General features: G+C 39.3%; 1 protein-coding gene across 5 annotated transcripts in view; it reads left to right on the top strand.

Moving 5' to 3' along the window:
- ACSL3 (acyl-CoA synthetase long chain family member 3) overlaps nucleotides 1-15612 on the top strand; it is a 47549-nt gene extending 31937 nt beyond the window's left edge. For 4 of the 5 annotated variants that reach the window (XM_083848982.1, XM_083848984.1, XM_083848985.1 and 1 more), the window contains 10 exons: nucleotides 89-239; nucleotides 827-950; nucleotides 1244-1315; nucleotides 2142-2281; nucleotides 2897-3069; nucleotides 4095-4169; nucleotides 5219-5410; nucleotides 6655-6769; nucleotides 11218-11375; nucleotides 13219-15612. In XM_083848982.1, the coding sequence (XP_083705108.1) occupies nucleotides 89-239; nucleotides 827-950; nucleotides 1244-1315; nucleotides 2142-2281; nucleotides 2897-3069; nucleotides 4095-4169; nucleotides 5219-5410; nucleotides 6655-6769; nucleotides 11218-11375; nucleotides 13219-13382 (1364 nt within the window). In that variant the 3' untranslated portion in view covers nucleotides 13383-15612. Of the gene's footprint in view, nucleotides 1-88; nucleotides 240-826; nucleotides 951-1243; nucleotides 1316-2141; nucleotides 2282-2896; nucleotides 3070-4094; nucleotides 4170-5218; nucleotides 5411-6654; nucleotides 6770-10827; nucleotides 11022-11217; nucleotides 11376-13218 lie in introns of those variants that run through there. The other variant, XR_014588258.1, reaches the window with a different exon arrangement.
- Nucleotides 15613-24952: the final 9340 nt, after the last annotated feature.

The raw sequence follows: 24952 nt of genomic DNA, 5'->3' as shown, positions 1-24952 counted from the left end.
ATTGCTATAATACGTTAGCATGTAAGATCTCCCAATCTGATAGGCTTTCCACATGTTATATATTCTCTTTTTTTAATAAAAATTACAGGGAACAAACAGCAGGCCAGGCCTGTACCCTCAGATATTGCAGTGATCATGTACACAAGTGGATCCACAGGAATTCCCAAAGGAGTTATGATCTCCCATTGCAACATAATTGCTGGTATAACTGGAATGGCTGAAAGGATCCCAAATCTGGGGTATGTACCAACAATTACTTAATAAAAATAAAGAAGTTGGGTAGCTGCATATAATTTTAGATGAATTATTGTGTAAAATATTAACAGTGTTATGTTGCTTTGTCTTTGACGCATCATACTGTGCGCTGATGTCTGAGCATCTTCCAGTACTGCATTAAATGACATAATTACTCCATGTGCTGTCTCTCTCATCTTCTGTATGTGGGCAAGACCGGGACACAAAAGCCTGTGAGGCCGCCTTGCAGTAGAGTGGCTGAAAGCTACCTTAAGCAGTACTTCCTTTGGTTAGTGTTAAATTCTGTGGTTTCTTTCTGTTTGGTGCAGTTTTTAATCTTGTCCACAGAGCTGCCTTTGCAACCATAACACACAGTTAATTGTCTTGGGATGAGAAAACATCACACTTCATTCATGCCATAAATCTATAGTATGTAATAAAAGGATTTTAAAACAAAGTCCATCATATTTGAAATACGTTCATAAGCTCAAACGCATTCTTCCACTTCTCTAGTTCTTCAGTAAGCTTTGTATAAATTTAGCTTAGTGACTAATGGTGTGGCATAAACCTATTTCTTAAAAATTACTTACAGGGAAAAAGACATCTATATTGGCTATTTGCCTCTTGCCCATGTTCTGGAACTGAGTGCTGAACTCGTGTGTCTGTCTCATGGATGCCGCATTGGTTACTCTTCACCGCAGACATTAGCCGACCAGGTACGTTGTTGATATAAGCCTATGTAGTAGAAAATTACTTGTGTCAGATCTTATTTGTGTGTGTTTGTGTATATATGTATATACGGTGTGTTTATTTGTCTGATATTGCAATACATTTCCATTTCTACAACTCATGAAACAGGATATTGGGAGTTATAACTGATACTCTGGGTTAGTGTTAATTGTTTAAAATAGAATTCAAATAAAAATGATTGGAAGATGTGCTATGTTATGTTGTTTCTTATGTCAAAAGTCTTGAATATGTTTGCTAGTAAACTTGTTCTTCATTTTAGTCCTCTAAAATAAAAAAAGGAAGCAAAGGTGATGTTACTACACTTAAACCAACACTAATGGCAGCTGTTCCTGTAAGTAACTAAAGAATAATATAACATGTTACAGATAAAACTCATCATTCAAATTTTATCAGTAAAATAAATGCAATGATCATTTAAAATATTTTTTTTAAGCTGGCTTAAAATAATATATTTGGTATTTATTTATATATTGAAGATAAACATATATCACGTGAGTGTCAAACTTGGAAGAAGTTTAAATAGCAGTGGGGATTAGACCGCCACTTTAGTAATCTGTTCATCATAATAAGCAGTGTGTGTGGATATGTACATACATATATGCTGTGTATTTACATGTTTATGGTATGTACTCTCTTCCTGATGGCTGTTTTAAAATCATATATATGTAAAAAGATATAAACCTTATGGAATAATACATACATGATTTGAAAACAGCCACAACGTGATAAAAACAGTCCTTGACACAGACTTCTCTTTACCTCATTAGACCTTACCTGGGAAGAGAAAATATGTTTCCACCTTGTAACATGTTACAAGGTGTTGTTTGCCTGTTTAGCAAGCAATGTGCTGGCTTTCACACGAATTTTTGACGTGAACATGAGATGGTAGTGAAGAGAATTGGACTCATACCCATGTAATACTTAATTGAACAAGGATAGTTAGCAGTAGGCAGCTTGGGGTTGAATAGTGCTCCTGCTCAGATTTCTGCTTTCCTCCTTTATATGAGCATCTTGCTATTTTTTTGTAATGGAAGAGAATGCAACTGGGAGTGGTTGGTCATCTGAGCTACATTAGATTTTCTAGTTTGTTTCCTTTTTATTGTATTGAATTTAAGATTTCTCTTGCTTTGAGTTGAAGTTTTTCTTTTTATAACCAGGAAATTATGGATCGGATCTACAAAAATGTCATGAATAAAGTGAATGAAATGACAAGTTTCCAGCGGAATCTATTTATATTGGCCTACAATTACAAAATGGAACAGATTTCCAAAGGTTACACTACCCCTCTTTGTGATAGGTAATTTTAACTTTTTTTCTTAATGGTATCAGAAAATACTTACCAAAATCTTACTACATGACCAGTATCTGATTTTTATGCTTTTCTTTGTTTTAATGTTTATCCTTGGAATAAAACATGGACAGGCCTGTAATGGATTGTAAATTGAAACAACAAATCTGTAGTTTGTGAGATGGCTTTAAATATTTACTGATATAATTTAAAAGACTTACGTAACTTGAAGCTGATTTACATTTGTTGCATTATGTTCATCAGGGCTTTAGTGATGAGTTTATACGGTTCTTGGGTAAGATAGGAAATCTACAGATATTTGCAGTCTTTACATTTTCACAGAAGTCAGCCTAAAGGGTAATTACATAAATTCTGTAAAACATTTTTGAAGAGAAAATCACAACTTTACCATCTTACTGAAACTGCGCTTTCAAAATATTTAATCCATCTTCAAGTCAGAATGTAGAAATAAATTTTTGAAATGTTGTTTTTTATGGAAAATCTTTAAATGTGCTCCTGCAAGGTTTTCTGAAGTTTATATGAAGATGGATGAAACTTAAATACAAAATCAGATCTTTTGTTTTTAAGCAACAAATTCTTCATATTCTCATCTTTGTATTTTAGCCTTATTTTCCGGAAAGTACGAATGCTGCTAGGTGGAAAAATTCGCGTCCTGCTTTGTGGAGGAGCTCCACTCTCTGCAGCAACCCAGCGATTTATGAACATTTGTTTCTGTTGCCCTGTAGGACAGGGGTATGGACTAACTGAATCAGCTGGAGCTGGAACCATCACTGAAGGTTGGTGTAGGTGCATCCTTGCTGAGTGCTCTGTGGGGATAATCTTTGCCAGTCCCTTCATTTGATTTTTGCCTTAAAACATAATTAGGAAATGCTGTTAATCTAAAAATTTACGGAACAGTAGGAGTGCTAGGTTTGACTCTGTGCTAAAGCTCATGGGGCACATATAAAATCAGTGTTCTCATTTGTAATAGAGAAACTTGTAAGAGCGTGAATGAGATCTTGGCAGTATTGTGCTTAATGGCTGAACTGAATAAAGTATTAATTTTGGTGAGCGTATTGAAATGTTAGGGAAAAAAAGGATGAATACAAAAACCTGTGCCAAATTTTAGCTTTATATAGCATAGAACTTCATGGTTACAGCTGCTTTTTAATCCTAAAATTCCACTTGTATTCAGTGGTGGCAAAAACAGTTAGAGCTGCTGGTTTTTGTCAGTGGTGCGATATAGCTAGGAGTCATATGGAAAGTATCTAATGTTCGTTGCTATTATGCTAGATTGTAGAACATACACTGTTCCTTAGCGATCCACAGACTACTGGGATGTGGCTTTTATTCCAAGAGGTCTTTGGTAACGGCTTCTTTAGAAGTTTGGAGGAGGAAAAAAATCACTCTAGTAACTTGGGAAAGTGCCTGGATGCAGAAGCATTGGGGGTTGAAACCAGGAAAGTGAATCAAAATGCTGAATCTCTGAATTGTTATGAAATACTGTTGCTTATCATTTCAAAGTCAATCAAGCACTATTAAAAGTTGTGCTACTTCTACAGTGTGATCCATGTGGACACAGAGTCAGAGTTGTGTTGATGTGGCTGGAGCTATCTGTAAATACAGCCATCTACTCTATTGCAGGATGAGGAATTTATCTGTATTACCTTGATATATCCATTGGTATTTTTGGAAGTTCTGTTGTGTACGTTAACATTCAGAAATAAATAGTTAATTTTCGCTAAATGAAGTGCATGACATCAAAGATTTTTCTTGTCAGTTTTGGTATTTTTTTTCTGAGAAATGCTTTTTTAAATTTCAGTTTGGGATTACACTACAGGAAGAGTGGGAGCACCTTTGGTCTGCTGTGAAATCAAATTAATGAACTGGGAAGAAGGTAAGAATTTATATGATTAAATTATAGTGCATTTGCAAGACATGGTAGTTTTCTGTAGGGTTTTGCTTAGTAGTACTAATTAGACTGTTTCTTGCCTTTTTATTTTTTTAAATCTTACTTTTACCTATATACGTTTGAACCTGTATACATTTAATCTTGGAGGCGGAAAAAGTAAAATAAATTCCTCTGATTTTTAAATGTAAACATATCTAGATAGAAGCTATCAACACATCAATAGTGTTTTGATTAAGTTATGTTATGGCTTTTTTTGCCAATACTTTTTTGTTTATTTCAGTCACTTTAAATGCATATTGTTTAAGTGTATACAGCATTGCACCTTTTTCAAGTTTGGAGTAGTATTCTTGCAGGAGAGGGTGTAAGTCTTGTATGTTGCATCTTGGAGTTGGTTTCAGTAGACTTTAACTGAAATCTATGCACAATACCTTCTGTTGTCATTAAGAAATTTTAAAATACACTTCATAATATTATTAATAAAATAAGTAAGATAGTGGCATATGGAAAGGTAGCTTAATGGATGCTGTATAAAATACATTTAACGAAATTTGAAGTGTGTTTAGACTATTTCCTCTAAGGTAGGCTTTTATGTATTGCAGAGTAGAACTACATAATACTTGAGGGAGTTCTGGGGCTAATATGAGACCTTAGATTTTGGTAGTTTTTCTTCCTAAAATACAAGATGAAAATTATATATTTTTTTTTCATTTGAGCCTGTGTGAAGCTAATAAAGCATGTTAGTCCTGACCAAAAAAAAAAAAGCATAGATGTGGCATCTGCACTCCACATGCGTGTGAATTTCATTGTTTGTAAGCACATATCTTAAATAGCTGCTTATATGCTGAAAAGAAATGGAACCATCTCTTCTCTTACTTTATTATTCAGGCAGTGTTTTCAAGCGGTGACTAAGTGTTTTTTGAAGTGATGGCTAAGGACCTATTATTTTTTTTTGTATTTAAATAGTAACAGTGATAGGAATTCTTGCTTTGGAATGTATTTTTAATTCCTGTTAACTTAAGAAAAACTATTTTCAGGTGGATATTACAACACTGATAAACCATATCCTAGAGGTGAGATTCTTATCGGGGGTCAAAATGTGACTGTGGGCTACTATAAAAATGAAGGACGAACCAAAAAAGATTTCACTATTGATGAGAATGGGCAGAGGTGGCTTCATACTGGAGACATTGGAGAGTTTCATCAAGATGGATGTCTAAAAATAATAGGTGAGTTCATAGATTCAGGTAAACACATATAAACAGATTATTTTCAGGGCTGCTAAATACTGCAGTTAACAAAAAAAAAAATCTACATATCTTGGCATGCAGTCCAAAATCCTATGATTTATCCTAAGAAAATTCTGATATCTTAACATATAAACATCATCATGTGCTTTTAAAGCTATTTTTTAAAACATTTGTTTCCTTTCAAAACAGTCTGAACATTGACTCCAGTCTGCTAGTGAGTAGTAAGTAGTTAAATGTAGGCTAACTTGAGCTAGATAAGTTGTCTTAGATTTTATAACTTTGTAAGTGTGAAGTTTGGTAGAGTGAAAGGGCTCTTTTGTAATGTGTTCTCAGGAATTATTTTTTTTTAATCCTACCATTCTTTATAATAAGAGTATTCCTTTATCGTAAAGCAACTAAGGGAAGAATATTCTAAGGTAAAGATGTTACTCATAAGACTGTGATAGTCTCCTAATGCTTTGACATCTGTAGGCACAAAAATAGGTGCCTTATAGACTGCCAAGTGTCTCTCTTGAAGTCAGTGGATGATTCAGCATGCTCTTTAATTCTGAAAACTAAGCTTACTTGTTTTATTAAATGAGTAAAATCTTAGGTCCCATTGCAGCTGCCTTTCCCTGGTCAAACAGGTAAAAGCCAAAAAACGACCTTGCCTGTTTGAACACTTGTACAGGCATATAGCAAAGGAGAGGTATTCCTGGCTGCCATCACAGCTGAGTGGGTACGGTGCTATAGTCACCTTGACTTTGTGTCTACATACAATAAGCTCAAGTAATTTGGGCTGAATTTTCAGTTTCAATTGTGTTTCAAATAACAGATGGACAGTTGCACTTTAAATATGGATTTAGCCTAGGAATAAATAGCAAAATGTCACCAAATGCTGCATCTGCTGCCTCAGGCATCTGGACCAGACAGCACAAAATGTGTGCTTCTAGCCAAACACTGTTTTTTATGTAACCCTAGTTGTCTTCCATTCACTTGCTAGTGCTACAGTATAGGAGATGCTGTTTAAAGGCAGGAAATGCATAGAATTGAAGTGTGGCTCATGTTTAAGCAAAGGACAGGTTGATGAGATTGAAGTCTGGAAGTCTGATATTAACTGTTTCTGGTACATTCACCAAACATGAGTCAGCTTTCCTCTTGACATTTATACATTTCAGAAAAGTATAAATTCAATGCCTAAACCTTTGTGTTGCATAATTAGCATTTCTTTTTTTCCTCAATAGATCGTAAAAAAGACCTTGTAAAACTTCAGGCAGGAGAATATGTCTCTCTTGGCAAAGTAGAAGCAGCTCTAAAGAATCTTCCACTGGTAGATAATATTTGTGCATATGCAAGCAGGTAAGAGGCAGCTCATGTTTTGATGTTGCTATATTATTTGTCTACTCTACTGAAGTCATATGCAAAATGTTTTTTCTTCAAAGCATGAATTTTTTTAACTTGTTGGAAAAGGATTTTATTTAAAATACAATGGAATAGCTTTCTTTATCAAAACTAAACATCTGAACTGTATGTTTTTATTTTTCTTTTCCCAATTTTTTCCACTGTTTCTTGGAAATGCCAAGAATGAGTCTTTCACTCCCTTTTTCCCAACCTGAAAAGCAGCTGAGCTTTGAAGGCTAACTGCATTCATAACAGACATCACTCAAGCACTTTAGAGATACTACCTATAGAAGCCCTAGTAGACCTTGCTCTTTGCTGTATTCAGCTGTGAGCTGTTCTTCAGAGGAAGGAGGGGAATGAAAACAAAATCCCCAACAGCCCAGAAGCTGCTTTGTATCCATGCAGAACACCAGCAGAAGCCTTGAAGCTGGAGAGAAAACACTGTAGAATGTTTTCCTATGCAGAGCCACAATTGATAAAAAGTGATGAAACATCCTTTCTATTTTCTTTCTAAGTGTACTACCAAGTCAGGAATATAAGGGCTCAAACATGTCTGAAGTTTCTGTTGGTAGAATTTCCTACCTGTACAGAATATAGACTTAAATGTACAAATATCCTTCAGATGCTTTTGGTTTCCTTTTGTCATTTTGAAGTTTGGAAGGTCATTTTGGAGCATCTGAGTGATCAGAAATGTTCTATTCAGTATAATATATATTCAAAACAAGTCCCACTTAACTTTGAAGAAAGCCAGAACAAACACACCAGGGAATTGCTCAATAGTAATAGTAAATTAACTTTTGGTTTGTTCACCTGGTTCTTTGTGTTTTTCTTAACTAACAGTATTCATCACATAACTTTAGTTTTGACAGTTTTATAAAAATAGACTAAGACATATTGGACATACTGCTGCTGAGAAGCTTTCATGGTATTAGGCTTTTATTATGGTTTTCACCTAACGAGCAAGTCTCATATTTGCTTACTTTGACTGCCTGAGGTTACATGCGTGTTCTGAACACTCCCTGTAATCAATGGAGAAAGAAGCTCCTACAGATGGTGATTGCTGCCATGCTATGAGTGGAATTCATTCTAGAACTGTACTGTCAAATTTTTTGTTAATTTTGCCAGGTCAACGTAGCATCTACAGTGTACTAGAATACTTAAAAAGGACCTGTAAATTTCAGTAATTCTTCTACAATCGATACCTTTGTGTACCATAATTCAAATACTTGATGTGCGTTGACTGATCACTTTGCAAAGTGATAGCAATGAAGTTTTAAAATTACTGAGATGGGAATTTCTGAAACAGACTTCTGTGGTCAGTCTGTAGCATTTCTTAAGTAGAAGAGCCATCCATTTTACTGGTCAGTCTAGCAAAACATGTATTTGCTTTTCCTAATAATAGCTTCTTAATTGATGCACTTTTTATTGTCATAAGATCATTGTCGCAAAAGTGTACTGTTATTTTTTGTATGCTTTTGTTCAGCATAATTTGGAGAAAGAATTTGGCTCTTGAAGAGCTGTACAGGAGTGTAGATTGAGTAAACAAGAGAGTTCAGCTTTAACAGATCAGCTTTCTAGATATACTTGTTCTTTAATGGTTTTATGCTTGCCTTTGACATGTATGAAAGCTTTGAGATTTTATTTTTTAAAATATTACAGTGTTTGTACAGTCAACTCCATATATTTGGAATATACACCTGACTGGAGTTTGAAAAAATAAAATAAGCTAGCTACCTCTACTAGTTGCAAAGTTATTTGTGAATTACCAAGATAAGGAATTTGTGGCCAAATCTGGTTACATGTTGCTGCAAAAAAAAAATTTTTTTTAAATCTCACCAGTTTCCTCTGTGTTTGGTATGCTGACTGTAAAGAAGTGAATTGGGACAGGAGAGCTGATCAAGCTTCCATTAGAAATTAGGACAGATAGCTTGATCAATGGATCTCAAGCATCACGTCCAGAAACAGAGTAGTTCAGTCACCTAAGGAACAGGCAAACATGGTGAAAAAATGAGTTCTCAGCAGGAAGCTCAAGGATACAAGGACCAGACTTTACAGAATTGGTGGTATGGACATGTAGTGCCACTGCAGATGTCTTTTTTGTTAAGTCTGAGGGCTGTATTCAAATAGGATCTCAAGTACAGAAAGGTTGGAAGGATGTCTAGCGTAGGAGAGACTTTGGCAAAATCTGTTTTATAAAATGAAGAAAATAAAGTGAAGAGCTACAGAGAGGCTGTGAGCTCCAAGTGGCTTTTTCCAGAAAAAAAAGTGTAGTTGAATGAACTCATTTGTCCATAGGAATTTTCAGATGAATTGGAAGCTTGAGGCTTACCCAGCCAAGTGATTACTTCCATTTGCTGTTTTTCCCTGGAGATGCTGAAGTATTGCTGAACATGGCCTTAAGCATGTCAAAAGAGCATAGGAGCCAGGGATGAAAGTGTCGGAGTCCTTTGTGTTCTGCATATAGGTTAGTTGGGAACAGCCGTGCCGGAGGTAAATACATGGCTGCAGAGTTAGTGATGGAAAGACGTCCCAGGCAGAAGTATGCAAATACAAGAAGGGAGGAGGATCTGGATGCGTTTGGATGTACAATATATACATGTTACAGAGTAGATGCCAAGTGAAGTCACAAAGGGTTTGGTGCAGCATATGGGGGAGAGGCAAAGACAGAAGGTGAGATGCAAGTAGTAAGTGATTCTGAGGCTCATGTGAAGTCTTTCTGTAAATATATTCTTAGAAAACTAAGATGGGTTTGGAGTCAGCCAACAGACAAAGCTTGTCAGCAGATGATGCCTGAGAAGCCTATGTTTGTGATGGACTTCAATGCAGTCTTCACAACTGCTGTCAAATGTAATTCATATCAGTGACAAAAGAAAAAAAAAATCAGCTTACGTTGACCAAAAGGGGCTTTAGAATTAGTATTTTAAAATTATCTTACAGTCCTTAAAAGATAAACTAAAGTAATCTCCATACCAGGGTTATGGTTCAGTATTTTTTGCATGAACTATCTGCGTAGTGGAAGAGAGAGTTGAAAGGATTTTTTAAGTCTGTAGATGGGTAAGGTAGGACAGGACTGAGGTAAAGTGGAGGACAGAATTAGAACTCAGAGTGAGCTTGACTAGATGGAGATACTGCTTAAAAAAAGTCAGTTTAAGGGAGAGCGTATGTAAATTATACACGTAAATGTACAGGATAAAGAACCACCAGATGGTAGCAGTTGAGTAGGAACTGATATGAGTCTGCAAGTGCTGTGTTGTTTTACGCAGGTAAATAGGATAATATGGCATAATCGGATGCACAATGATCTTTTTGCTCTAATAAACATTAAAGGGTTTCGGTTCCATACACAACACTTCAGAAAAGGCGGACCTCTTGAAAAGAGTCCAGGAGGAAACGGAAACATCTGGTCACAGCTCTGTGAGGCATGACTTACAAGGAAGGGGCATTACTTAAAATCCTGAAGAAAGTTAAGAAAGGCAGGAAGACTAGAAAGCTGAGAAGAGGGAAAAAATAGTAACAGTATGTGAAAGAATAACTAGCTTCTGTGGAAAGGAGAGGAACATCTGAGTGTTGGCTGTATGACAGTACAACTGATGTAAACTGCAGAAAGGAAAAGTCAGGATAGCCATGAGAAACAGCTTTCCAGTGGTGAGAGCAGTGATGTAATGTTCAAGAATGGGTTAGTATCTTTTAGATGGAGCTGATCTTGCTTCAAAGCAGGTGAATGAGTTAGATCTTCTACTTTACTCCATCTCAAAAACCTTGGTTACTCATTTCAGGGCAGGTTGTGCTTCAGTGTATTCCAAATACTTTAAGGTCACAGCTTCATACATTCCAGGTATATCAGAAGTAGACAAAGATTGCCAGCAGTAGAGTGAGCGTATGGACAACCACTTGAAAGAGAAAGAGAAGTCACTTCCCTTACAGACGCAGGCGTTCTTTGAGATGTGTTGTGCATATGCTTATTCCACAACCTGCTCTCCAACCCCTCTTCACTGCAGTCCTCTACTCCTCTACAGTAACTGGATTCTGCAGTTGAGAGGAAACTGAGGTAGGGAAGCCGCACTCCAGTCTTCATACCGGGATGCAAAACATGAGGAGAGGCAGGGCACATTGACATCGTGTGGGTACTGCTTCCTCAAAGCCTTGAGCATGAGGCACAGTGGAATATGCATATGGACAGCACACCTTGAAGCAATCCAGTTGCTGTAAGGTAAGTAGCTTCTCTTTCTACTTATTTTGGAGCAGGCAAAGGTAATTTGTGTACTACTACAGAAAGTTTATCAGGTGAACAAAAATCAGCTGTTAAGAGCAATAACTGGATGAACTGCACCCCCCCAACTTGAAATGTTGTGTTTAAAGAGTTGTTAACGTTACAAAATTCATACTAAAATACATGTACTTCTCAGTTTCCATTCTTATGTCATTGGATTTGTTGTGCCAAATCAAAAGGAGCTTGTAGAACTAGCTCGAAAGAAAGGATTTAAAGGAACCTGGGAAGAGATCTGTAACAGTCCTGAGATGGAGAAGGAGGTACTGAAGGTGCTAGCTGAGGCTGCTATGGCAGGTGAGTAGCTGGGTGGTAAATACTAGCCTTGTGGACAGTGATGTCTGTGAAATGGATAAGCATATGCCCTAAAAATATGTCCTTGTGCATGTGTTGCATGTACTATGTTGCATGAGAACATACATGAAATGAAATTCTCATACAAAACCCAACAACAGCGACAACAAAAAGAACAAATGTGGGTAGGTCACAGAACCGGGTCAGTTCTTTCGGTTCGTGTCGTCTTGTATCGTGTAGTCTTGTAACTTCTCTCTTTTACTGTGGCCAATACCTGAGCAAAGAATATAAGTACAAGACAAATACATCAAGCATAGCTCAGTTCCCTTTGTTTGTGTGTCTGATGCTGTTCAGAATTTCCTGTAGTATCTTCTTGATACGTCTGTGGGGGGTATCGGGCAGTCTCACATGCTACATACCTCTGTGTAGGTGACTGGGGAAAAAAGCCCGCAGTGAAGTGGGCTCTCCTAGCCTCTAGCGATTTCTGTCTGAGGGATTTCCTAAACAGAAAGCAGTGTCTTTGTAGCTAATGACTTTCAGTAGACTTCTCTTCATTAACTCTTCAGCCCTATTTTAAAGTTACATCAGTATCTGTGCTATCTCGTGGCAGAGTTGCACAGCTCAGCTATGTTAAAGGTGAAGAAATGCCTTTTGTGTATTTTAGCCCAGCCATCTGCTAGTTTAATTTGATTCTGCTGAGCTCTTGGGTTGGAAGAGCCAGTGAACAGTCACAAATGCAGTCAGGGCTTTTCTCTGTCTATTATACTTCCCCTCAGCTGTATCTTTTTCATGCTAATTGGCTGTAGTCTATTTAGCTATTCTGGTGCAGAATTATTCAGTGGCACTGTGATACTTTTTCTTCTTACGTAATAATTCTGCCTTGTTTTTTTTGCACTTGACTATTACCAAGAACTGAGCTTTTTACAAATAGCTGTCAGTTACAATGACAGAATGGTTCTTAAAATGGTCAGTGTGGAGTTTAAATTTTTCGTCTGCATTCTCTTTTATATCTTTCTGCAATGAGTGTTTTCTGCTGTTTTGTTTTGCAATCACTCTGTATCATGATGTCCTTCTGCAGCTCTTTGCAATTTGCTTTTATCTTTTCTATCCTGGATAATTTTATACTTCCAACAGTCTTTGTCCTGTTAATCTTCACCTCTCCTCCATATTGCTTGTGAATATTTTAAACCTCTGAGTAGTATATTTGCAGAGTTCTGTTACTGGAACATAATCTTACAAAGAATGCAGTCTCAGTACTACAACAGACTTTTTTTTCTTGGCCCATGTCTCTAATAGATTTTCGTTCAAGGCACAGAACATCTGGGCAAAATCTTTCTAAGAAGCTGCTATGGTGGAGCTCATGTACAACATCCCCTTCTTTTTCTTTGTTGTGCAACACTAAGTATTTTAAAGGGCATTGTATTGTTGCAAATAGATTGTAACAATCAATGAAATGGAATATTTGATTTAATCCTGAGGCATTTCTACATACATTGTGTCGATTTATATTTTTGCCTTTCCCTTTAGTATCATAGGCTTTAAAGTAAGCACTGAGGCTTTTCTGAAGTTAGGGAGCAGCACAGATACTCAAAAGTCGGGGGTTTATTTCAATATTTCTGGGGAACTGGAGAATAATCAGTGGTAGATCCTGTAACTCTACTTGTGACCACACTGGGGTTTATACAGCTCGACCATGGGGAATTTGTGAAGCATTTCTTCAGTGATATCACACGCTTTTGTGTGTGAGAATATGGTTCCTCTGTTTTTTGGTTAATTGTAGAAAAACAGTTATGTTTACATTTTGCATTAAAAATGGTTGTGTGATTTTTGTCTTTCGTTTTTGCAGCCAATCTGGAGAAGTTTGAAATACCAGTAAAAATCCGTTTGAGCCCTGATCCTTGGACACCTGAGACTGGCCTAGTGACAGACGCGTTCAAACTAAAACGCAAAGAGCTTACGGCATACTATCAACAGGACATTGATCGAATGTATGGAAAAAATGTAAAATAATTCTTTTTTCTGCACCACATTGCTACGGTGAGCTTGGATCAAATAGGAAATACTTGAATTGCCTGTCTCAGCACTTGAGATCAACACACAAAACCACCATTCCTCATTTGCAGCATAAACTGTTATTTCTGATAACATCACCCTGATGACTGGCAAGTTTAGTAAAATGTTACGGCAGCAAACTTGTGTCTGTCTCCTTTTTTTCCCAGTTTTCTCTGCTACCTTGTCAGTCTGTGGATTTTCCTGACTCTTTTTGGAAAACCATGATTCTGAAGCCTCAAGTTTTTAAACATTTATAAATCCTGTATAATGTTTTATTTGTATCTTTAACATTTGGATGTATATAGAGAGAACTTGGCTATATAAGAAATGGTAATACTGGGGGCCTTTTTTTACCTAATTATTTAAAGATAAGGAGGTATTCATGTTGTGACATTATGTAAATTAAAAATGCTTATAATGAGATCACTGTTCAACAGGGGACCAGGTTCTTTGCTGCTGTGCTATTTTTCCGTGTAAATCTGAGGGAGAAAATGTTTGACACTATAGCTTGTGTAATACACCTTTAATACGTGCCTAATGGTTACTTTTATTTTTACCTGTAAATGAAAAGATGGTCATGGCACAGCTCTGTATAAAGGCGGGTACTCTTGCAGGTGTTAGTTATATCTTTATTAATACAAAAGATGATATTAACACAGCAGAAATTACACCTAAGAATTTCTCAAATACAGAAACTTTTTGAAATAGTGCATGACCATTCTATACAGTAGCTGAATTGCATAGAGCTAGTAAGAATTCAGAGGTAATTTCATTTAGCGCTTTGTAACTTTGACTTTTTAGCAGAGGGACTGTAACAAATTCTGCTCTGTTTTGTTGTCTTGTTAGATTTGGGCAACACACTGGGTTTGCTCTTCTGTTGTTTGTGAAACTCTGATAAGAACCCTCTTCTGTGCTAGCTGCAACCCAATCTTACTGGGGGGGATTTTTAAAGTCATAATGACAGTTACGTCCTCAGCCCACACAGTGCCTAGCTGCCCTTTGTGCCATTAAAAATCTCCCTTCTAATTTTGTGTTTTTATTTAGCGTTTTTGTTTTCCTTTTAAAAACAAGCATTTGAAGTATTTGTCAGCCAGAATCATGTTTGTTACTTGTTTTATCATTACACCCAATTTCTTACTCTGGGAAGGTCACAATTCTGTTTTACTACAGATACGTGAATATTGTTTGAAGAGTTATAGGGGATCTTTCTGTCTTAAGTGAGAACATTTTAGATTTGTTTCAGATGTGAATTTTATTTTCAAAATACTTCTAGAAAGAATATTTTAGTCAAGGTTACACGAGAATGTGATAAAGCATACATCTGTCAACTTTGTAATGGGGCAAATGTTAAAAGTTTAATAATAGTAAGTTAATTCTCATGTTTATCATCTTTACTTAAAGGTCTTGATGCTTACTACTGCTATATGGTAGCATACAGCAATTCTGAACAGCACAAGCTTTGTCTGGCAGAGGGAATTCCTGCTGCTAGCACTTGTGAAGCTTTGCTGCAGCAATTGTGGAAAATGTTTGATATGCAAATTCTTACCAAAAAGCATTCTGAAATACATTATTTAAAGTAACACTTTCCATTGATTATTCCATTGATTATAGAAAACAGTTTCATAGCAGTTAAATGTTACTAAGTAGTTACTCCAGTTCTGGTAAAATGATGAGGTTTGTGCTGTATTTTATGTTACGTTTTCATCACTCCTACTATTCATGGATTTCCTCTGCTGCTGTCTATGAAAAATTGTTACATTTGGTAAATTCTGGTATAACAGGTCAAATGGAAATACAGTTATAATTTATTTTTGTTTGTATTTAGAGCATTAATGCCTTCAGCTGGAAATGTTGGAAAACGAAGTATCAGAATGTGGAAATTGCCAAGTCTGTAGGAAAATGTCATGTCGTGTATTAGGTTCTAATATATAACTGTGCTCCATCAACAGCTTCTTGAATTGTTTGCACTCAGCGCAGGATGTATGTTGATCAAATGGTTTTTGTTTTAGTGAAAACTAATAAATTGCTGAAGTACTGTGTATGTCACTTGGTGCATTGTGCAGCAGATTTAAGAAAAAACAAATCTGCCTTTGGCAAATACAGAAGGAATTTGAAATTAGTATTTCATTCTGCTAAGGGTCTAAATGCACTTTTGAGTAAATTGTAAATGAAACTCAAATGGTTTGGAAATAGTTTTTTGTTTGTTTGCTTGTTTTTGTTTTTTCTAATCCAATCTCAAGATTGGGTTGCAGTCTAACAGTGCATTTGATCTTTCAGTCCATTTTATATTTAAAATTGATGTCAATAGATGTAGTTCCTTAGACATCAGATTTGTTGTGGACCTTTATTTCTTCTACAGAATGTGAAAATAAAGCGGTTCGTTCATTGTAGCTTCAGCGTAGAAGATTAGAAAGTCTTTTTAAAATACTTGTGTGGGCTTAATATCTTTGTGATGTGTGTGTTTTCCTTTCAAGTTAGAACAAAACAGGGAATTTAATACTTGTGTGTTCTGCATTCCTCCAGGTCCCATTGAGGCCATCTGTCCCGTGGGTGTCCGTGCTTCTCAGTGTTATCTGGCCAGGGCTATGGTGGGACTGGACTGTAAGTCACGGCTGATTTTCAGGTGCTGGGCTTCCTTGCTCCTGCAGTCTTAGTCCTGTAGCCTACCGGAGCAGCCAAAATCCCCAGCAGGCACCACATTCTTACCCTGTGCTCTTACATTGCTGAGCACAAAGGCAGCTTCAGGGGAATTTGAAATCCTGGTGGTACCAGCATAGACCCGCTACTCACCAGCCAGCAATTTGCCTGGTTATCTTTCCTTTTTCTCATTGTTTTTGTCTTCCCATGCCCAGTGTAACAAGAACAACGTCAAAGCCACCTGATGGAACGTGTTGCACGTGTCCCCTTGCACATGTAGACAGCTGTAGAGTAAGTTCTGAGAAGTGCGTGGTTAGAAGTAGCAGTCTCCATCACACGGGGGATTTTGTAGTGAGAAGAGCTGTAAACTTCTGAACAATCTTTTTGAGCTCAAAATAAGAACAAGGGTTATATACCTCATCTGAGGGGGAGGGGGGATTTCTACTAAAGCTTTTGTAAATATAAGACTTGCAGGATTCTGAACTGGGAATTGTAACTACTTTTCCTGTTGTGAAAATTTATGTAGTATAAAAACACATTTCATTATAACGACCAACCAAGAAATTCCAAGGATGCTGTGAATTCCAAGGATCTCCTTTGAATTCCTACAATTATTAAAAAATGTTTCAGGCCTTTAGACTAAATTTAATCTAGGTGTCATAAATGTTCTTGCAGAGAATAGTATTTGTGGGGTAGGTTGGAAAATAAAAAAATTACGTATCAGAAAAAGACCTTGCAAGTTAACTGATGCTGCTATTACTGCAGATTACACACAGCTTCCCACTGAGGTGTGGTCCTTCTTGTAGCTTAGCAGTGAAATATTTTGCTGAAATGAAAGCAAAGAACAATGTGCAACTGAAGCTGAGAACATGATGCCTGTCCTCATGCTTCTGGTTCTATAGACAGGATGTGGAAAAAGTTGTGGGATTGAAACCATACGTAAAAACATCCTGTAAAGCTTGCAAATTTATGCAGAGATTGCTATAGGACATCCGACTCCTTTGCAATAACCTTTTTCCTGCTAGAATTCACAAGCTTTTATTCTGTACTAAAGCTACGTCTAGGCCATGCAATGCAGCATTTTTCGTTTCTTTTATGTGGTGTATTAACTACTTCGGGCTTTCTATCAGTGTGTGTACATCTGTTTCCTTACCGGTAAGAGGAACAATCGTCAACTTGCATACACCTTGGGCCAGGCTGAGAAATGAATTGAATGACCAGTTGTATATTACTGTAATTGGTTATTTAATGTAAACTCATTTTCAATGTGATCTTGGTTGTTACTATGACCTGCCTGAACATTGTATATCCTAATTGAGTTATATTGTATGAATTATTTATTTGTAATTGGATATCATGTTTCAAAAATAAAATTAATTTCACAAATTAAGCCCCATATGTCCATTTTTTTTAAAGTGGTGTCTCATTTTTATCAGTCTGGGCCTAGATAACTTCCAGCTGTAAATGAGTGAATTGACTAACAAATTAGTTGGGAATGTGGCTGTTTAAGAATGGGAATGGATCAAAATGTTGTGTTACAAAGGAGGTCTGTTGGGTGGTGGGTATGCCCGTGTGTTTTGCTTCCTGCCTCCCAGTGCTGATACTCATGTTTAATACCTCGACAGTTGTCTGTGTTAATAGCCACACTCTTGTGCTTTGCAGGTGGTGATATTCAGGTTGGCTGCTTGGCCGTTAGTGCTGTACACACATTGTTGATTTATTTATCTGTATGTTGATGTTGTTGACAACGTTACGAATCTGCACAAGGTAACGACACACCCTTTATGTGTAGGGCTTGCCAACTCAGATGTAAAGAAAATGACCTGCCATTTACGTTTTCCGCTTTTTGAGCACCAGCTGTGGTAATACCTTATGTAAAGCTGTAAGGTACTGGTATCTTTTACTGCGCTGGTGTATTAGTGCTTACAGCTGGTGTTAGATTTTTAAGTTTGTGGGCTGAAGGGTCAGGTCCCAAAGTGATGCTAATGCTTGCAATTGGACTTCTTGAGATCTTGAGCAGTTAGAAGATTGTGATCACAAGCTCACAAACTGTTGATGAGATCTTTTTTTTTTCTTTCTTTACTTACAAGTTCCTTAGATGCATAGGGTCATAGTGCTGGCTGAATGTGAAGCCTTCCCTGCTGAATAGATCTTTATCCCGTACAACCATGAGAATCTCCAGTTTCCTTCTGGTTTTAAGCAATATTCAAAGTAGTTTTCTTTCCTTCAAAGGACTGACATTTTTTATTTCAAATTCATTTAAGATAATGTGACTCGATTTATTTATTTATTTATTTATTTTTCCCCCTTTCGCCCTGGGCACCTACAGCTGCTAAAATGATTTTAGGAGGCTCCTTAATAACATACACAGTTCTGAACTCTTATAGTAGGCAATTTATTATAGCAAATAATTCCAGCAAGGATAAATATGTAACCATGTTAGGAGTTTTACTTCTCAGGAAAAAAAATAAATCTGTTAAGGAAACCATTGAGAAGGTATAGATTCAAAATACTGAATACAATAAAATTATAGCTAAAGTATCCTGAAGTTCTGAGTTGCTATTGTTGTCCACACCAGAAAAGTCTAGGGGAGGTGGCAGGGAAAGGGAATACCAAAATGGTTGAAAAACTGAATCAACTGTCCTGATGTGTGAATGAAATAGAATCCTCTTTTAATACTTAGGAATAATATATACATAAGAATTTCTCTGTATATTCATTTTCTGTTTTGGGCACAGAAGTTAACCCAAGAACACCACCTGGGCTCTGTGCATAACTGTGGCCGTGCTGGTGCAGCATGGCCTCTGAACAGCTGAGACATCACCTCGCTGCTTGCAGCTGGGCGTCCCGGCGGTGGTCGCCAGGTGGAGGGGGTCTTCCTGAGGTGGAGGGGGTCTTCCTGCTGCCCGAGTTACAGGTTCTCCTGTGGCCAAGAGCAGATGAAAGGCAAATGGTGTGGGAAATTGCCACTGCATTTTCCCTTGTCTCACACACGAAGTGGATTTGTCTGCACTCTGCAAGCTAGGGGAACAGATGATGCGTGTGCCTTTTCTTTATGCTGAGGGATTAATTAATAGAAATATTTCTTGCCTAGGAGAAAAGGGCTGAGTAGTTTTCATCTGTGTTCTGGGGTACAAAGAAGAATTGGGAAAATGTCAAATGCTACCAGGAAAATACCTCTTGCCTTTGGATAGTTCAAACGACATCAGGCTGGGACAGCTCTGTGCGCCCATGTGTCTGTGCCTGCGGCGGTGGTACCCCAGCACTGCGGTGCTTTGGGCACGTGGCCGCAGGTGAGAAGTGGCTGGTAGAAAAGAAAGCACCGTTTCCCTATGAGTATATGTAGGCTGTGTTTTCTGTGACTGTACGTACCTTAAAGAGTGACACAGCCACCTATAATGAAATATTTCATGCAAGGAACATTAGAAACAAAACAAAAAAACCCACACCCTTTATTTCAGCCTTTGGGGTTATGCAGTGCTGCCAAGCACAAGAGCAGGAAAATAGCCATGTGCCATGTTTTAATCTCTAGCCCACGAATATAATTTCCAAATATAAACTCAACTGAATGAATTAAGATAGCTCTACCCTTTAAAAAAAAAAAAGTAGAAAAACAAAACAAAATGCCATAAGATATGGACAACCATTTAGGGTGCAAAAAGACACAATGAATGGAAAGGAATAGGGATCAAAACACTTTTTTTTTTTTTTCTCCAAATGTCTCTGATACATTCTTTCTTTCTCACTGAATTTGAACAATGTGCTTTAGTTTTTTTCTGTAACGTTTTTTATTAGCAGTGGTGGTAAGGGTTGGTAATTATTTCCAGGTAATTGAGATACAACTTTATGAATGTAAATGATTTTAATGGAAAAGTTTGTACAGCTTTCCATCAATACGTGATTGCAGTAACTGTTTTGCACAGGCCTGGTAGATACTGTCTTTAATACCTCTGGAACAGAAAAATCTTGATGCGGATCCTTACAGATATGTAGAGTTCCTGCTACTTAAGGCACCTAGAGAGGGTGGAGGAAAAAGTGGCATCATCCTGAAGTATGAAAATACTAGTAACAAAAAGGAGTGGCTATTGTATCAAGCGACCATAAAATTCACTCTCTCCCAATCTGGGAAAAAAATTCTGGATGGCTAACTAGTTAACACAGACATTGTTTTAAGGATTTACCTTAGCGGCACTGATAGATACGGTTCAGTCTTTTCTAAATTAGGTTTGTATCAGATTTTGCTGCCAAGACACTATTTCATTACCATTCCTAGTACCATATGTATCTGTTGTAGGCTATAAAACTTAATTGTGTAATGCATTAGAGTTAAGAATGACTCGGAGAGAGTCATCCGGCATATTTTCCATTATTTGTTGTAGTCAGAAGGTATGTTGTGGATGCCTTACAAGCTGTAAGAAAGCTAATTGTTAAGGATTAAGAACTTTCTGTCTAATCAGTTCACTGCTCTGGAATCTCACCCACGTTTACTGGCAGTATTACTGCCAGTATTCTTGGAAATGAAATGTTTTTGCTCGATTTGTTGCAAGCCATGGCTTAGTCTGTTCGGGCTGAAGTTGTGTAACAAAGCTATCGGGAAGGCTGAGTGCCGATGAGAAGGCCAACGAGCAACCTGGCCTATTCGGTATTCAGCAGCCGCCTCCTCTATCTTCCCCCACTGGCCAAAGTTGTGCAAGAGTCATACAACAATAGAAAAAGGTCAATTTTCATAAGTAATTTCCACATCAAAAGGGACTGACTGAATTTGTGATTTATCGTGACTCCACTAGGATATTCACTTGTGCATGCACGCACACCCCCAGAGACATCCAAGCTCGCGCCGTGTAGGTGATACACAGCAGGTCTGGAAGGTGGGTCAGGTACTGGCTGCATGTGGGGCCACAAGACGTCTCTCTGCGTGGTGCTGACCAGCACGAGGCTTCTGGGGGACAGGGGGTTGAGAGGCCGCCTGTGGCCTGCCGATTCTACCTCTGCTCCACGTCTTGCCGGGGATGCTGGGAGCAAACCGTACTAACACCTCCTCGAGGCCTGCTTTTATTTGTCTGAGGCCCTGACAGGTGGGTTCCTGTGAGAAGGTCTCCCATGTCTCCATGTCTCTACTAACCATGGGATTACCTCTGCTTTCCAGAAGTGGCAGATGCCAGGTCTCGTTGTAGGCAGCGTGTTACCGATGGAGTGTTTCCCGGGGCTGGCTTCCTTCACATCCTCAATCCTAAGGACCTCTGTGGGTAGCCTAACATGGGTTTGCTCAAATTTAATTATCCTTCCAATGACAATTATGGTGTTTCTACTGAGTATGCAGGCAAGTTCCTGTGCCTTTGCGTGCTCTCCAGTCCCCCAGATCTGCTTGTTGTGTATTTTCTTGGTTTTACCCATGGCCCATGGATAACGTTTGGCAATAATTTTCCCAATATTTTCATAAATAGATGCGATTTAGGACTTTCTCTGGGATTTTTCCCAGTGTTGCATAGGGATACTTACTTTTAAATTTCCTAAAGCTGCTTTCTTTTGATGTATTTTTTGCAAAATTTCTTTTGCAGAAAGCAACAGCTTTCTGGTTGCAGGATCCGGGCAGGTGGCTGCTGCTGCAGCGAATCTGTTGCAGTCGCCATTCCCTGCTCAAACTTTCCCACTGCATTTTGCTGTGGAATGTGCAAGTAGGGGTACAGCAAGTAGAGGGCAGTCTAACTTTATCACTTTGTCTGCTGAAGTCGGGCAATGAGCAGAAATACTGAGCGGCAGGCTGTGAAGGGACAGCACTGCTCCTGATGTGCAGAGGTGTTCCCGGCTCCCCAGAGCTTGCCTCCAGCCCTGCAGTTCCCGGATCATCCTCCCCAGCACACCATACAGCTGGATTTAATTCTTCAGTTCAATTAAATTTCCCTCCTCTCCTTGCTCCTTGCTGCACACCTCTGCTCGTGCAAAAGCCACAGCAGGTCAGAGCCATGCAGGGAAATCAAATGTCAATGAGCACCCCATGTTTATCAGCCTGCCTTGTGCTCTCACAGCCTTCTACACCGGGTGTGTGTGCTGAGCAGTGCTGGCATCAGGTGCGTCGCTCCCTTGAGCCCACGGGCACCCTCTGTGCCACACTCCTTCCTTGTCACCTTGCCATTGCACTTGTGATGGCCGGTGCAGAGGGTAGCGAGTCAGTCCTCCTCCATCGGGCATGTGCACGGAGAAGCAACAATTGCTGATATATGCCCGATGAGCTGCTGCTACCACCTCTCCATAGAGATCTTCCTTCTTCCACTACCTGTACTAATGGTATATACAGAGAATATATATACCTTCCATGACTATGCCAATGGTATATACAGAGAAATGCTATGGTCGAAACTTCTGGTCCCGCGGTCACGACATGGAGTTGGTTGGAATAGCTGTAGCGTGACAGGCTCTAGCACGAGAGTGACGTGGGCAAATTGGAGCATGTCAGGCAGGCAAAAAACTTTATATGATTAAATTGCAGCAAGTATTCAGTATACAGGGGTAATTCAGCCCCTGACCGAGCTTTGCCAGGGCTCACAGGCTTTGTGCTGCTCAAAGCTGGTGTGGGGAGCTGCAGGGCTGGGGACCCAGCTGGCTTGGTGGGGCAAAGACCCACGAGCAGAATCGCTGCAGTCATTTGGTGTTGCTCACAAACTGCTGCAGTCATCTGTCTGCTTTCCAAAGCTGATAGAAGTCTCAGGGCAGGGTTTTGCAGATGTATTTCTTTTGTCATGAAACCAAAAACAAAAAACAAAAACAAACAAACAAACAAACAAAAAACACCCCAAAAGAACAACCTAATACTGATGCCCATTGCGTTGGAGCAGAAGAACCACCAAGCCCGGGGCCACCAGGCAGGTGTCCTGCTGTCCTGCTCTCATCTAAGAGTCACTCACCAGCTGATGGCAGCCATGACTTTGTGGAGGGGCCACACACTGTCAGTCCTGTCTCTGGTGGCTTTTGGAAATGGTGTCACCAGTAACAGCTGTAAGAGCGGTGGGCGCCGGGGTGGTTTGTGTGGGAAACCTGGATCGTGGCATTTCCTCGCACCTGGAAAGGAACAGAAGTTGCTGCTTGGCAACAAGAAGGAAACGTAAATGAAAAAGGCATGTATTTCTGATACTATTATTATTAGCTGATTGGTTAAATTACTGTTATTTTTACTAAGAGCTCCCCATTCGGAACAGCTGGAGGAAGTGCAGGTGGGATAACTCGGTGGTCCTGCCCAGGCAGCTGTTAGGAGCTCTCGCAGCACTGGTGCAGCTGCCTGCCCCTGCCTCGTGTCCATGCCACAGCTCCCTCTCCCCGGGGCGTGCTGGGGCTGGGTGCCCGCCACCCAGACCCGTGTCACCTGCCTGTCCCCAGCCCCACGCACATCCCAGCCACGGTGCTCTTACCAAAAACACGTTGGTGCAGGGGATGGGTCCTGCTGCTGTGGAGCAGGGGCACAGCTGGTGCCCCTGTGGCTCCGGGGACCCGCACCTGCCTGTGCCAGCTGTGATTTTCCTCCCCTTTTGTAGCTTTGGATGTTTGGATCAGCTTTTAAAGCCCAAGCCAATGCGGGGTAATTGAAAACTGCACTCCTACGATTTCAATCATTCATATTCTAATTATTTCCATCTGTCTTGATTTGTTTATTTACTTTTTCTGGAAAGCTCCAGTAGTGCTTAGAACAGCTTTATTGTGCTGGAAGCTTCTAGCCCCCTGCGATTTGTGGATTGCCGTGCGGATGAGGCGCAGCAAAAGCTCAGCAAGCCTCCGGAGAGCCCCGGCTGACACCGCCGAATGTTTCCTTTCCCAGCTCCGGCTGAGGCTGCGGCGCGCTCCTGGGCTTTGAATTTTTGTGTAATTAAGACTTATCTTTAAGTGTTTGGCTGCTTCTCTCCCATGCTCTTATTTTTGTTTTTGCGTCTGGCCGCATCTCCAGGTTCCACGTAGTATTCCCCGTGCACTTCAGGTCTGACCCGAGGTTTTGATGACAACCCCTCTGAGACGCCAGCGCTGAGCGAACTCTTCAGATGATCTCGTTTTAGGAAATCTGGCCACGCACTTCAGCTTCTCCGTCACTGACGAGACTGGCCGCACGCGGTGACGCTGGGCTGGGAGCACGGGGCTGCCGCGTGCTTTCCCATAAGAAGTGCCACAGTGCTCATCACCACATGCAGCCAGCTGCTGAGCAAGGACTTGAGCCAGAGCCCATTAAGGCAAAGGGGACTTTATCTCCTGACATCACGAGACTTCGGATGGAGCTCTTTAAGGGCCCATTATGCTTAAACAATGACTTTATTCAGTGAAGGACACTGTTTTGGCTTGTAATCCTTAGAAGAGGCTTCAGAAAATTATACCCAGCTTCCCCTGTTAAATGTTCCCACTTTGATTTTCATCGCAGTCTCATCTAAGAAACCCATAATTATTATTGTTACTATCTTGTTTGCCCTGTTTTTTTAATGCGATTATTTTTTTGCTTTTGTTGCCAAGACCTTTGCCATAGTTTTCAGAGGAAAAAAAAAAAATAGCTCTGGAGAGCTCAAACACTTGTAGAATCTGTATCTCTGATTAATTACTCACAATTTATGTCTCTTGAAATTAGGAAGCATATGTGGAATGAAGTGCAACTGACCTGTACTAACTGAGGAGACAGAACTCTTTTCGATGTTTTCCACAAATCTAGCAAGTGCTGGCCTACAGTGGTGCTGCTCGGTACCCCACTCCTCCTCATCTCCCTCTGGATGTGGGCTCCATATGGTCCTTGCGGATCCCTTCCAACTCAGGATATTCTGTGACTCCATGAAAAGGTAGAAAAAGGGTAGAAGATGCTCCAAATTCAATGGACATCACAGCACTTCCTCTTGGCAGTGCCAGAGCCTCCATATCCCTCCCTTGCT

This window comes from Anser anser (genome assembly GCF_964211835.1).
Source record: "Anser anser genome assembly, chromosome: 9".
NCBI lineage: Eukaryota > Metazoa > Chordata > Aves > Anseriformes > Anatidae > Anser > Anser anser.
This window is presented reverse-complemented; position numbering and strand designations above follow the sequence as displayed.